This window comes from Dendropsophus ebraccatus, chromosome 5 (genome assembly GCF_027789765.1).
Source record: "Dendropsophus ebraccatus isolate aDenEbr1 chromosome 5, aDenEbr1.pat, whole genome shotgun sequence".
NCBI classification, from domain to species: domain Eukaryota; kingdom Metazoa; phylum Chordata; class Amphibia; order Anura; family Hylidae; genus Dendropsophus; species Dendropsophus ebraccatus.
The window spans coordinates 128,814,328-128,827,774 of NC_091458.1; the positions used below are offsets into that span (position 1 = coordinate 128,814,328).

Sequence of the window (13,447 nt, forward strand, 5' to 3'; positions counted from 1 at the left end):
AGAAAGTAAAAATTCTTTAAAGAAAATGAAAATATAAGTTAAAAAAAAAAATATATATATATATATATATATATATATATATATATATATATATATATATATATATACATACACACACACACACACACACTAAAGCAGGCAGGCTGCATAGTACCACAACTCTTGGGAAAATCCTGTATACCAACAAAATACATATCTGAGCTTATGATATATGACACAGAAATAACATCCATTTTTCACATTGGTCTTTGTGATGAGAGAATATTGCAGCCTGACTGTACAGACTGCGGTGGGCAGCCCTGCATCTCTAATAATAAAGGTTCATTTAGCCATGACAGATGATCAGTTCTAACCAATATTTTCCATGAGAATCTCGACTTCAGGATGCCAAGTGTTCAGAATTTAATAATGATGATTGCTCTACTTTGGAGATGAAGCAATAGAGCTATAAATGTTTGCAGCAAAGCTATGAGGTCTCTTTCTATGATGCAAATGGAATTTGTCATTGCCATCAGGGTTTACAGCATATCAACATTGTGATGCATCACTATACTGCTTTCAAAATTGTAGAATTGTAAAATGTATATAAACAAAGACCAAAACATAAGGGAGGGAAATTCATTTGTATTCTCTCGTATTTAAACTTAAAAAAATAAAAGGAAGGGAAAATTTGTGAGATTTACTAATGTGTCTGCATTAAGGCCTTCTAATGCAGCACAGGACGGTGTATTTTGCTGCACCTTGTTTTGTACAGCTTATGCATTTGGTCACATTTATACAACCAATAAGGCTCATGGCTCAAAATGCAACAAAATCCCCCACAATGTTGGTGTAGATAAGTGCAAGGTAACCAAGAGCTGGTATAAAATGTTAGACACATCTAAAAGGTACGCTAAATTATACAGCACGAGCCATTGTGAAAATCTGGAGCATCTTTAGACTGCGTGGTCTTAAAAATACCACTGCAACGTCACTACTGGTAAATGAATTTATATGATATTAACCCTTTGAGGACCAGGCCCAAAATGACCCAGTGGACCGCGCAAATTTTGATCTTAGTGTTTTCGTTTTTCCCTCCTCCCCTTCTAAGAGCTCTAGCACTCTCAGTTTTTTATCTACAAGCCATGTAAGTGCTTGTTTTTTACAGGAATAGTTGTACTTTGTAATGGCGTCATTCATTTTACCATAACATGTATGATGGAATTCCAAATATATTATTTATGAAGATATAAATAGGTGAAATCGTAAGAAAGAATGCAATATGGTAACGTTTGGGGGGTTCCTGTGTCTACGCAATGAACTATATGGTAACAGCGACATGACACTATTATTCTATAGGTCAGTCCGAACACAACCATATGCAGGTTACACAGATTCTCTAATGTTATATATATTTTTTTTTATGAAATCCTTTTTTTTGGCAATTAAATATTAATAAAATGGGCCTATTGTGACGCTTATAACGGTTTTATTTTTTCACCTATGGGGCTGTATGGGGTGTCATTTTTTCCGCCATGATCTCTAGTTTTTATTAATACCATATTTGTGAAGATCGGACGTTTTGATCACTTTTTATTGATTTTTTTTTAATATATAATGTAACATAAAATCGGTAATCTGCGCACTTTTTCCCCTCTTTTCGTGTACGCCGTTTACCGGTCGCAATGACGCTTGTTATATTTTAATAGATCGGACAATTACGCACGCTATGGTATATTATATGTTTATCTATTTATTCATTTTTATATGTTTTATTTATATAATGGGAAAGGGGGGTGATTTAGACTTTTATTGGGGGAGGGGTTTTGGGGTAGTGTGTTAGTGTTTTGAACTTTTTTTTTTTTTACACTTTTGAAGTCCCTTTGGGGGACTTGTACATACATTACTTTGATTTATACACTGATGAATGCTATGCCATAGGCATAGCATTGATCAGTGTTATCGGCGCTCTGCTCATTGAGCCTGCCTGTGCAGGCTTAGTGTAGCAGATCGCCGATCGGACCGCATGGAGGCAGGTAAGAGACCTCCAGCAGTCCGTTTCAACGATCGGGACCCCCGCAGTCACACTGCGGGGGTCCCGATCGGTAAGTGACAGGGGACTCCCCCTGTCACTTACACTCAAACGCTGCGGTCGCGCCGCGATCGCGGCGTTTAAGGGGTTAATGACACGCGGCAGCGTGATCGCTGCAGCGTGTCATTACCGGTGAGGTCCCGGCTGCTCACTGCAGCCGGCCCCCACCTCCTATGAAGCGCGCTCCGCTCCGGAGCGCGCTTCATAGCGGGAATAACACCCATGACGTAAGGTTACGTCATGGGTCGTCTGGGGACAGACTTCCATGACGTAACCCTACGTCCAGGGTCGTCTAGGGGTTAAAGGGGCTATCCGGTGTTAGAAAACATTAGATATATACCTGCGGCTACATAGAAAATAAAAGAGCCAATCACTGGCCGCAGCACTGTCCAGTCTTAGGGTCCTAATGTTGTTAGTTACTATCGTAATTACGATCAGATAATCTAGTATACCAACAATCATAATAACGACTAAATGATGTGTATATACAACAAAAGATTTTTTGTAGGATTAACAATAGTTTTATGGTCAGCTGAAAAGATGAGATCAATGATAAACTAACAAGTTTTTGTTAGCAGTTAGATCATTGCCTGCATACACACGGAAAAAGTATTGCTTAAATTCTAAAGACATAATTTTTTGCATGATAATCTTTCTGTGTAATAGGACCCTTAGTGAATGATTGGCCAAGAGGACTGAGACGTCACAGACTGGTTAGGCTCGACTGCAACCAGTGGCTGCAGTCAGCAGGGGACCTGGAGACACCACAGGACAACTTTGGGAGGGCCAAGAGAGGTAAGCATAGGCTCTCCATTATTTCTATATAACTTCAGGTATATAGTTGAAGTTTTTAAATGCTGGATAACCCCTATAAAATCAACACACATTACACATAAAACAGCACGTACATACAAAATAAAGGTAAAGTTACTAACACAACACCAGATGCTGCTCAAGGTCAACGTATAGTTTTTTAGCAATGCAAACAGGGTTTTCCTACTGTGGAAATGTAAAGATACAGTATAAACTACGATAACTATACCAACTAATCTAAAAAAAGAATACCTGAAGTTTTCCAGAACAAAAGTAGTTGAATCATAGGAAGGAACAAGTTCACTGCAATAAAGAAAAAGCAGGTAGGCAAGTTAGACACAGGATTTACAATATATTTATACATACAAAATGTGGTTACTGAAAAGAGAGAGGCCTGTTACAGATTTTGCACTGATATATAGAGATAGAAAGATAAATGTATCTATTTAACACCCCTTCAGAGAACAATATAATTTAGATTTACAGTTCCAGTGTAGATAAAAGCAGCGGCCACTCACCAATACGATAAAAGACGCTTTATTTAGTATGGCAGGTCACAGACAGTGCAATTCCACAGGAAAGGAGCTACGATCGTTTCACGCTATCGCACTTCAACAGGCTCATTGAGCCTGTTGAAGCGCGATAGCGTGAAACGATCATAGCTCCTTTCCTGTGGAATTGCACTGTCTGTGACCTGCCATACTAAATAAAGCGTCTTATCGTATTGGTGAGTGGCCGCTGCTTTTATCTACACTGGAACTGCATTGCATATATCTTCAGCTGAGCACCACCTGTGATGGGATGGACTGTCGGTTCTAATCTCCTATCCTGCTGTTGTTTTCAATGTGATCAGAGTGCCCGCTACCTTTCTACCTACGAGTTGGTCATAATTTTGATTTAGGTCTTTAACACCCAGGGCCTCAGCAGCCCAATCCCCTAACGCATGGGTCTCCAAACCGTGGCCCTCCATGATGATCATGGAGGGCCATCATGGATCTCTCACTTGGTCTTCATTGGTATTGGGATTTCTTCAATCAATATCTGCTCTGAGAGTTAGATTGAGTAGAATGGGTTTACATGGTCGGAGGATCTTGGTGGTATGGCCTTACCTAATTTTAGGTTTTATTTCTACATATATAAACTTTTGCAGATTAAACAATATAATAGATCACCTTTTTTAGTTTATTTGTACAATAGAGCACATTAAGTATACATCACTAATAGAATTTTTAGAGTATGGTAGATGGGCGATGGCTCAATATAACACATTGGTCACAGTTAAAAATGTGGGGGAAAATATGGAATAAAGTTAAAGAGATGTTGGGGATTGTGGAGAGTTTGAATGGTGCACCCCTGTGGGGGAATATACAACAAATTGAATTATTGATACATATCCTACAACAAAAAAGATGCTAGACAGTATACTCAAATCATCAAATCAATACTTTATTATATATAGAAAAAATATTATTATATTTAAAAACATGTTAAAAACAAGGAGGCACGAAAATAATACAGTACATACATAGGATGGCTTACATGGCAGATGGAAGTGTGTATGTTCTGTATACACAAATAAATTGATGATTCTCACTCAATCCCAAGAGGTGCAAAGGTACATATTTTTGTGCCTCATTGTTTTTAAATAATAATTTTTTCTATATATAATAAAGTATTTATTTGATGATTTAAGTATACTGTCTAGCATCTTTTTGTTGTAGGATATGTGTAGTGTCTGATGCATATGGGCATTGGTGATAAGTAGTCCATTTTAGGTTACTAAATTGAATTATTGGAGAATAGACACTTTTGGACTGGAAAAGGGGTTACACATATAGATCATTTGTTTTGTGAGGGAAAAATGAAATCATTTAGAGAATTAGGTTTGGAATTTGGTCTCCAACCTTCACATTGGTTGACATATAGGCAATTAGCACATGAAATACGCAAGGAAAAGAATAAGCAATTTATTTTAGTTCATAAGTGTGAGTTTTTTCAGAAATTAGAAGGAATGGATGAGAATAAAAAGGGAGAGCTGAGGAAATTATACACGATGTATATGGATAATATTCACAAGGAGACGGTGGGTACTATGGATAAGAAGAGGAGATGTGAGGAGGATTAAGGGTGGGACAACATTTTATGTAATATAAAAAAAGCATCTTTAAGTAAAAACCACCAACTTGTGCAATTTAAGATTGTTAATAGGCTACATTATCATCTGACATGGTTGTACCGGGGGGGCCAAGGGGGGATGACAAATGTCTGAAATGTGGGCAACCGCAAACAGATTACGTTGTGAATATGTGCAGTCTTATTGGCGAAAGGTTGTGGGGTATATTTCAGAGACTGTGTGTTTTCATCCCCTATTGCGCTAAAACTATGATATTGGGTTGCTCAACTTTTATTCTCAGCGGAATATATTGAGAATTTTGTTACTGGCGAAGGTAATTGTTTTGAAAGGGTGGCTGGACGCAGAGGGACCAGAACTTGACAACTGGAAAAACCTAGTGGAAAATGGTTGGTGGGTACGAAAAAATGTATTACACAAGGAAGAAAAGCGGGGAATGGAAATATAGGAAAATATGGGGAAAGTGGAAGGCCCCTGCTTAAAAATAGTTGTAAGTCTTGATCTCTGGTGATTTCCTTTATTTTTTTGTACTTCCCCGCGGCGTCCATGGGGGTGGGAGTGATATTGTATTATGTTATGTTGATATTATGTTATGTTTCTATTATGGAAGTATTTGTACTAATATACGAGAAAATGAAAATAAAAAGGATTATAAAAAATATATATCTGCTCTCTGAGCGCAGACATTACATTTTATAGGAATTTTATGGTTAAAAAAAAAAAAAAAAAAGATTGTTTTCAGAGTCCCCTATTTCTCCTCATCAATATGCTGGTGGTAGGGAGGAATTTGTCAGGCATGATGATCAAGCTTGTTCATACAAGTGAGCTTACTGGGGAAAAGAAAAAAAGGGACAAGTACTTTTTTTGGTACCTTGTGAAATCTGGTGGTACTGGAGTGGTGACAAAGGAAGCCATAGGCTTTCTGTGAACTTGCTGGAACATCATTAGAATCTCTGGACTCTTTGAGATCAGTTCACTTTTACTGCAAGACCGAAGCTGCAGAAAAGAGAAAGAAATAACATATAGAAAGTTTAGTGAGAAGCTACAACATCTCTACATAAAATTTCATTGTTCCTTTCAGACAGAAGACAACCACAGAAAAAAGAGCAGTAGTGATAAATGTGCAACATTACGGAGCATACTCTTTGACCTTTGAAGGGGTCATTTACTGGTGTCACATGACACGGCAAAGCCGTACAGATCACTTTACAGCAGCCTCCTTATCACTACAGGAAGTCTCAGCTTAGTTTTACCCCTAATGGTGAGAATGAAAACTAATATTTTAGAATTGCTTTACAATATGGATAGAAAAATGGAAAACTAGTAAAAAAAAAAAAAATTTAACCCAAATTTTTTTAAAAAAATATATGTCTAACATAAAAACATTATATAAATGTCATTTTCGGATGACACATTCCCTTTAACACCTTAAACTATGACATATCTCATACGTCATGGCGCCGTTAGGGGATTACAGAGAGGGGTCGCGCCGCGAACCCTCTCTGTACCGCCGCGATCCCGGCTGCTTTCTGCATTTAGCAGGCGTGGCTGATCGTGTGCAGCGGGGAATTCGTATGCGGGCGCACACTGATGCGGCAGTGAAGATCATCCGGCTGGTACTGCAGTATGGATGCAGTAAGGATGCTCCAGATTTTTACAGTGGCTCGTGCTGTATGATAAATTTAGCGCACCTTTTAGACATGTGTAACATTTCATACCAGCGGTTGGTTACTTTGCACTAATCTACACCAACATTGTGGTGGATTTTGTTGGATTTTAAGCCATGGGGGGGGGGGGAATCCTTTTTCCTTACACGGCCGGGCCTTAGTGTTGGAATGACACTGATACCATATCGGTATACTATGAATCTGGTCTGCAGCAGACCAGAGTAATAGAGCACTGATCCAATGGATCAGTGCTCTATTATATACACAGCATTGATCTCAATGGGAGATCAGTGCTGTGTATATAGAAGGCTTCTAATTAATGTGAAAGTTTTTTTTTAAGTTTTAATTAAAAAAATCCCCTCTCCTAATAAAAGTGCAAATCTCCCCCCTTTTCCCATTTAATAAATAAAAATAAATAAAACAAACATGTTTCGTATCGCCTGAACTATTAAATTATCCTATCCCTGATCTTGCACGGTAAACACCATAAGCACAAAAAAATTCCAAAAGGGCAAAATTGCACATTTTTGGTCGCATCAAATCCAGAAAAAATGTAATAAAAAGGTCAAGTAGAGAGATCAAAATGTCGTAATGCTTTTGGAAAGTACAGATCATGGCGCAACAAATGACACCTCACATAGCTCCATAGACCAAAGGATAACAGCGCTATTATGATGGAGCAATTTTAAGGAATATTTAGGTTTTTTTTCTTTTTAAGATTTACATTTTTTAAAAGCCGTCAAACACAATTACAACGATATGTAACTTGCATAACTTTAACAACTTGAGGAACATAGATAACATCTCAGTTTTACCATAGGGTGAATGGCGTAAACACGAAACCCCGCAAAAAATAAGGGCCGATGTGGGTCTGTAGGTGAAAAAAATACAAGTGCTATGGCCTTTTAAACATGAGGAGGAAAAAACAAAAGTGCAAAAATGAAAATTGGCTCAGACCTTAAGGGGTAAAGGAGGTACTCTCAACACAGGAGTCTCTTTTAATGCATGCTTAGCGGCTGATTGCCGCACTCCATCCCCTATGGCCTTCGTATACTCTAACAGAATACAGACATGGAGTTGCCGTAATGAAGCAATCCCTCTAATTGTGTATATAAACTCTTACTATTCACCTGATGCTCTACTTCTTGCAAAAGTGATTCCAGGAGTTCAGTTTCTTGTGTCAGAGACGTCTTTTGACCTGAAATCACAGAAGTAAAAATATATTGTAAAGTCTACTCGTAACCTCTAAAGAGGAAACCTTTACTACTGCTACACAAATGGAAGGACGAGAATCATTCTAAATAGGAGGAGACATCTGCTCATCAAGGGAAACCAGTTTCCGATCCATGATTGGTAGTTATTGGCAAAAAACGAGCTCTGACTGAATATTCATGTTGTTATCTAATAAAAGTAAGGTTTAGCTCACATATTAGAGAAGAGAAAAAAAAATGCGAACGGAGACCAAAAGGCTTTTTAAATGGGACTATGATCAGCAAATAACAGTTCCTGATCATGACAAAGTGTAAACATGCTAAGCGATTAGACAAACTTATGTGTGCATACAAGTTGTTTATTGGTAGTATAGCACCCATGTATACATGACTTGTTGTCGACAATGTAATAAAAAGTAAAAGTCACCAGTTCATTGCTATACTGTCAATCTGCTTTTTTTAGGCTACGAAGTGATTTCTGTTTGCGACAAGGCCAAAATCATTGATGGTGGCACACTTTATTGCCATGCGATCATAGCGGCATTACAATGACTTTTGGCTATGAACAGGGCCGTATTAATAGCTGCTGCTACACCACCATGCCCGCCCCCTTCCCCCTTGGAAAGATGCCAGATTTACTGGCAAGTCTGAAAGGAAGGTGGGAGACAAAGGAATTTTTTTTTTATTTTTATTTATTTATTTATTTTTTAGTTTTCCTTCCCCTGCAAGGTGCTGCCCTAGGCCTGGCTGTGACCCGTGTCAAGGACACAAATCATACTGCAGACCTACGGGCTCCGTCATTCTCTATGAGCGTTGGACTCATCTCTCAGCGCACGTGCCGGGCTGCAGCGCCTGAGATCTCTGTGACCCGACCGGATCCAGAAGCCAGACCCGGCGGGATCAGGTGAGTATAGGGGGCTGTAGCGGGGGGTCGGGAACCTGTAACCCCGGCACGGGGGGGGTTGACAGGTTCCCTTTAAATAAGTGTCGTGTACTGGGCTGCTAATGTTGTGTGCAGCACAGATATTTTATACAGAATAAAGAAAACTGTAACCAGGGGCTAGAAATAGAAAGCGATTAATTGCATTTGGGTGCACCTTCTCTATAAATTTACTATCTATAGATCTCTATCAAGTCTGGTGTAAAAATTCCAGTATTATTAAGTCTGCCTCAACCTGTTGCAATTCTACCTTCAAGCATCGATTATGACTATATTAAACAATCTCATATGAAACCAGACAATAATCAAGTTTTAGCAGGCAAAAAACAACTTCTCTGGTGAGCTCATATTGTTTACGTCACTTTAATAACCTACCCATAAGTGTGATGAGCTTATTTTTCAGCTGAGTGTCAAGTCTGGCAATCATCATTTCTACTGCGTTGCGGATCTCTCTAACCCGTTCGTCCTTAGCGCTCCGTACGGCCTCCACATTACGCTCCTACAACAAAACAATTATTTTTAACTGCAGTATTGTGCTCAGATTAAACCAGATACAAGGTGCAAGCTTTAACATTTAGTTCTGGCAAATTATTTCCTAGATCAACTAGGAATTGAATACACAGCATATAGAACACAATGTACACAGAGATTACATAGTGACTATTGTCCTAGGCTGTGCAAAATCATCATTTTCCTTCATAATCACAGCACTTTATCATCAGCATTTACCAGCCACTCACTGACTTGCTCTTTGTGGAACTTTGGTGTCTAGAGCCCACTAGTACAACTGACTCTGGGGGTTCACCTTATAATATATATCGTATAGGAGGCAGCTCAGAGGCAAGTCTACATCCACACTGCAGCCAAGCATATGAAAAGCAGACAGAGAAATAAGGGGAAAATGGCATATGCTAGCTACTGAACAGCTGGAAATAGTGCTAGATTATCAAATAAAAGATTCAGAACTGTAGGAAAATAGCTTATCTGTTACAGGACTACAAATCCCCACCACATGTGTACATGTTAGGAGTTTTAGTCCTGGATGACATATACACTAGAGTAGCCATCCTACAGGTGGGGGGTGGGGTTTCTGTGAGTTAGGATTCTGTTACCTCAGCAATAAATAGATGAAACGGTGGCTGACATAAGGTGAAGTAGCATCTCTCCTCTCCAAATTACACTACCCTAACACTGTACATCTTTCAAGGACAATAACAGTATTGTTCCTTTATTTATAGAGCTCCAACTTATTCTGCAGCTCTGTACAGAGATTGTAGTCACTTGAATTAGTTCCTGTCCCCAATAGGACTCACAATGTATTGGAGGGTGTGATAAAATCCATTTAGACATTGGGGAGCATAAATGAAGCCTAAATGGAGCGGTTATCCTTGGTGGCATTTAATCCCAGGACTCAAACACTACAAAGCAACATGGCTGTAACCTCTGTGCCACCCACAACATGGCTAACCACTGTACCTGCCACCCACAACACGGCTAACCTCTAACACTGGAATAACATTTCTAAAACACTTAAGAATCTCTCTATCCATCTTATGTGCCATTATTTAATATAAAACAAAGCAGTTACTTACCACTTCTTGAACAAGACTAATCAATTCCATCAGGCGTCGCCGAAGCTTGGCCACCTCTTCATTTACTTTTGTTACATGCTGCTCATAAATCTCCGCCAGTGGCTTGAAAGTGTGTCCGCCATGCTAGAAGGAAACCAATGACAATATAACATTTATATTAGTATGGTCCTGAGGGCCACACAATAACATTGCGGTTGGTTGAATTTGGCAGCTTTCCTCCACAACTTCAGTAACAAGCAATAGTACATGGACATTTTTCAGTTCTAAGGAGTGGTACAGGTCACATAGGTAGCACCCACACCTATTCAAATACTTTTAGGCCATGTTCACACAATTTATTTTTTCAATAAATAACATCCGTTGTTGCAGTTTGCAACACAGTCCGCAATTTTTATTTTAAAATGTTTAGTGACATTGTGTTCTATGGAATCCCGGCCAGAGTGTGAAGTTCGTCCCGGCTGGTACTGCAGAGTGTATACAGACAGCCGCGGTGTCACAGAATGGCCGCTGTTATACAGTGCGTAAACCCGGCCTCAAAGGCAATTTTCTTACATTTTTCATTACCGGCAGCCATTACAGGGCTTTTATTTTGTAGGGCACATTTTATTTTTTATTGGCACTATTTTGGGATTCATGTAGCTTATCAAAAAAATCCTGTTTTTTTTGTATATTAAACTGGGGCTATTCAGCATGCAGTAAAACAAATATACTCTATAGGTCAAATTTGTATAGTTTTTTTTTTTTTACTTTTGCACAATAGAAAGTATTATCCTGAAAAAGAAACTATAAAAACTGTTGCCATATTTCAAGATCCATAGCGTTCTTATTTGTCTTGTGACGGAGCTGATTGTGGACTCATTTTGCAGGAAGATGTAACTTTTTATTGATACCAAATGTTACACATATATGACATTGTTGATCTCATGTATGTTGTTTTACTGAGGCAGATACAGAAATATTGCAATTAGTGCCTTTTTTTAAAAAAAAAAGATATCTTTTACAGTTTGCACTACGCTGTACTATAGTTTTATAGCTTGACCGTTACGGACGTGGCAATACCAAACATGTATAGTTTTGTTTTTTATTTTGATGTATTATGTTACAATTCATTTTGTATGACAAAATGTCATTTTATTATTGGGAAGGGTGTTTTTTAAATTTTACTTTAAACCAGTGATCTGCTGGTCACTGTTACAATACACTGCAGTGGTAGTGCAGTCTATTGTTATTGTAATGTACATCTAAAAAAAAAAAAAAAAAAATCTAAAAAACCAAGCCATAGAGGCATATCCAAGGCAGGTCCGGCACTTATTCTTGAACACCAACTCATCCAGCGGTTTGGCTGTATTAGCCTCTCAAGCACGCGCACACACATATACACACACACACACACACACACACACACACACAATTGGTCAATTAAACCAAGTGCTGATCATGCTCAGGTGTACAAAATATTGCAATACCATGTATAAATAATATAAATATTGAACACTGTGAATTCAATTCTAAATTCTATGATTTATACACTGTCACAAGGGCATGCATAAACGCAATATACAATTCTGTATCAGAAAACCATTCCGATCAGATTTAAATATATAATAAAGTTAACAATCCCCATGAGTACTAGTGGCATCTCAGTCAGTGCACATGTGTACAGTGTATAATAAACTGCAATTACAAGCAGTCTACACATTACTACACATAAGTCCCTGGTTGTCCCATTCATGTGCACCACATCATCACCTTGTCATGCTGGCAGCTGATCTCTCGCGATGTGGGAGAAGGGGAATATCCTTATTCCGATAGCGCAGTAAAAAAGTGTTATGTATCGGAATAATTGAACCATTACCGACCGCAGTAAAAAGGTCTATGGGCATTCAGCAAGGGACGTTATCAGTAAAGTCCTTCAAAGATTTAAAGAGAACCAATCAGCCCAATTGGACGGATATGGTTCCCAGGAGCACTGTATACAGCTCCTGCTGCAGCCGCGGAACGCACCAGCCACGGCTACAGCAGTAGCTGTATACCGGAGGGAAAAAAAAAAAAAAAGTTTTATTCTTCGGGTGCGTGACCGAAATGGGCAGGAAGTAGTCCTCTGGACGGCTCTCCGCTTGTATCTAGTCACCGCGCTCAGAGGGGATGATTGACGTCTTTTCTCTCTGCCACCTCCTCCCCGGCCAGATCCAAAAATAGCCCCCACGCTGGAGTACCCCTTTAAGAGGTATTGCAGGGTCTCCTTGACCTATAAACAGTTTGCAATGTGAATTGCAGCTAACAGATTCACTTTAAAGTGTCTCTATAATGTTAGTCTCCCACCCAGATCTGGCAAGGGAGAAGATCCCAGACTGGGTGGTCAGGTTGCCTAAGTAAGCATATAACATCAATTGAGTTTTATGTGCTAATCCTATTAAGTAGAATAGAACCTGTGCATGAAATCCATTGGGCATTGCATGGTTGCCTTGCAAGCTACTCCCAATGCTGCCAATGTGTATTTGCATCTCTCCATGACAGGTTTTGACATTACAGGAACACATACTTTTCTTGCAGTAACATCTTTTAATTTATTTATCAACATCCACAGGGATCCACACCAATGATGAGAATAGGGGTCCTGGGCCACTAGATCCTCCTCACTCCATGACTACACACTATGCCATGTAATGTCTTTGGGCTTGATCAAAACAAGCCAAGCACATGCTCGACTGCAACTCCATCTAAATGTGGGACAGTTGTTCCAATAATTGGTGGAGAGACCCCCCACCCCCCCAGCAGTCATACATTTATTACCTATCCTGCAGCAATATGGGCCAGTGGATACCGCATAACAAGAATTATGTATATGGGTGCTCAGAGTAGATGAACCTTTATAATAGTCCATTGAAGGTGCAGGCAGCCCCAAGAAGACAACACAACCTCACTAATGCTCTACGACTGAATAAAAGCAGCCATACTACAGAATATAAAGATGGGAAGTCTTTCTGGAACAAAAGAACTCTATATTAAAGGGGTTATCCAG

The 13,447-nt window shown here is 39.1% G+C and overlaps 1 protein-coding gene across 8 annotated transcripts in view; it reads right to left on the reverse strand.

The window, feature by feature from the left end:
* TRIM37 (tripartite motif containing 37) overlaps positions 1-13,447 on the reverse strand; it is a 103,423-nt gene that overhangs the window by 60,222 nt on the left and 29,754 nt on the right. For all 8 annotated transcript variants that reach the window (XR_011363199.1, XR_011363200.1, XR_011363198.1 and 5 more), the window contains 5 exons: positions 10,426-10,548; positions 9,209-9,332; positions 7,813-7,880; positions 5,887-6,011; positions 3,137-3,187 (listed from right to left, as the gene is read on the reverse strand). Coding sequence is in view for 5 of the 8 variants with exons in the window: in XM_069971223.1 (XP_069827324.1) it covers positions 3,137-3,187; positions 5,887-6,011; positions 7,813-7,880; positions 9,209-9,332; positions 10,426-10,548 (491 nt within the window). In the remaining 3 variants the exon portion in view is untranslated. The remainder of the gene's footprint in view (positions 1-3,136; positions 3,188-5,886; positions 6,012-7,812; positions 7,881-9,208; positions 9,333-10,425; positions 10,549-13,447) is intronic.